The sequence below is a fragment of the Emys orbicularis genome, chromosome 22 (assembly GCF_028017835.1).
Source record: "Emys orbicularis isolate rEmyOrb1 chromosome 22, rEmyOrb1.hap1, whole genome shotgun sequence".
In the NCBI taxonomy this organism is placed as follows: Eukaryota; Metazoa; Chordata; order Testudines; family Emydidae; genus Emys; species Emys orbicularis.
The window spans coordinates 4,867,599-4,869,195 of NC_088704.1; the positions used below are offsets into that span (position 1 = coordinate 4,867,599).

General features: G+C 63.4%; 1 protein-coding gene across 1 annotated transcript; it reads left to right on the top strand.

The window, feature by feature from the left end:
• On the top strand, positions 1 to 1,293 carry C1QB (complement C1q B chain). Its single transcript, XM_065421422.1, has 2 exons — positions 1 to 154; positions 722 to 1,293. The coding sequence occupies exons 1-2, from the start codon at positions 1 to 3 to the stop codon at positions 1,291 to 1,293; spliced, it is 726 nt and encodes a 241-aa protein (XP_065277494.1).
• The last annotated feature ends 304 nt before the right edge of the window (positions 1,294 to 1,597 follow it).

The window sequence follows — 1,597 nt, forward strand, 5'->3', positions numbered from 1 at the left end:
ATGCTGTGGGCCGTGCTGCTCTGCCTGGCTGCGGTCCCCCTGGCCAGCGCGAACAGCTGCCAGGGCTACGCCGCCATCCCGGGCATTCCGGGCATACCAGGACAGCCAGGCTCCAATGGCAAAGATGGACTGGATGGCCTGAAGGGACAGAAAGGTAAGAAGGAGGTGGGAGCTGGGAGCAGGCCGAGCTCTGGGCGAGAGTGGTGCTATCGGGATGACTGCAACCCCCCAAAGGCCCTTTCGGGGTAAAGCACAATTCCCGGGGTTAGCTGTCAGTGCCTGTCCAGACAGCCTGGCCCTTGCTGCTATCAGCCAGGAGGATGCATTGCTGGAAGCAAATGGTTTGCACCTTTCCAGTGCAGGAACCAGCCAGCCACAGGTGTCCCCCTGAGAGGGGCGGGGGGGTCTCAGCTGGCACCAGTGTCCCCGTGCGAGGGGTGGGGCTTTCTGCTGGCACCAGTGTCCCCGTGCGAGGGGCGGTGGGGGTCTCAGCTGGCACCAGTGTCCCTGTGCCATGGGTGGAGGACTTTCCGGCACAGAAAGACTGGAGGAGGGCTTCATCGTCCCCCGGCCCTGAGCTGGTCGCGTGACTTTGGTGGAACATCCGACGCTGCCCTCTGGGCTCAGCAGCGAAGCGATGAACCTGCCAGCGATAAGATGAGGAACAACAACAGAGCCCTGTGAGCCTTCCACTCATGAGTCTTCTTTTCTTGTTCCCTAGGTCCCCCAGGGCGGGTGGAGGATGAAATGGAGCTGGGGGAGAAAGGAGAGCCGGGGAGCCCCGGACACCCCGGGAAAGTCGGCCCCAAAGGCCCTGTCGGCTCCAAGGGCTCTCCGGGCCCCCCGGGTCCTCCTGGGCCAGTGGGTGAATCTGGGGACTTCAAGACCACCCTCAAATCTGCATTCTCAGCTGCCAGGACCATTAGCATGCTGCCGCGCCGGGAGCAGCCCATCCGCTTCGACCGCATCATCACCAACGAGAACGGGCACTACGAGAACAGGTACGGCCGGTTCACCTGCAAGATCCCGGGGCTCTACTACTTCACCTACCATGCCACCTCCAGGGGCAACTTGTGCATCAACATCAAGAAGGGCCCGGGCATGAAGGGGGAGAAGGTGGTGACCTTCTGCGACTACGTGCACAACGTCTACCAGGTCACCACCGGGGGAGTGGTGCTGCGGATGCAGGCAGAGGAGTCTGTGTGGCTGGAGCCCACTGAGAAGAATTCCCTGGTGGGGATCGAAGGGGCTGACAGCATCTTCTCGGGCTTCCTGCTCTTCCCCGACGACTAGCAGCCTGTGGACACCACCCCAGCACCCACTCTCCCTTGTGCTCCCCGCATGTCACTCCCAAGTGCAACACGCTGGCACAAGCTTCCACGCTGCAGCCCGTTGATACATGAAGTGCTTTCCCCAGCAGCAGGGCCGGCTACCACTCAGGGCACGGGCCCGTGGCACTTCCCCCACACAGAGCTGCCTCGGTGCTGCCCGTCCCACCCCTGGTGCAGCGCCAGCTTCAGCCCTACCCAGCACGCAGCCCCCTGGCAGAGAACCCACAACAAGGGAGGCCCGGCCCCGGGAGGCCCGTTCTGTGTCC

Coding starts and splice junctions, on each gene's coding strand:
- C1QB (XM_065421422.1), top strand. CDS start 1: ATGCTGTGGGCCGTGCTGCTCTGCCTGGCTGCGGTCCCCCTGGCCAGC. Junction 155..721: donor TGGCCTGAAGGGACAGAAAG/GTAAGAAGGAGG, acceptor CTTGTTCCCTAG/GTCCCCCAGGGCGGGTGGAG.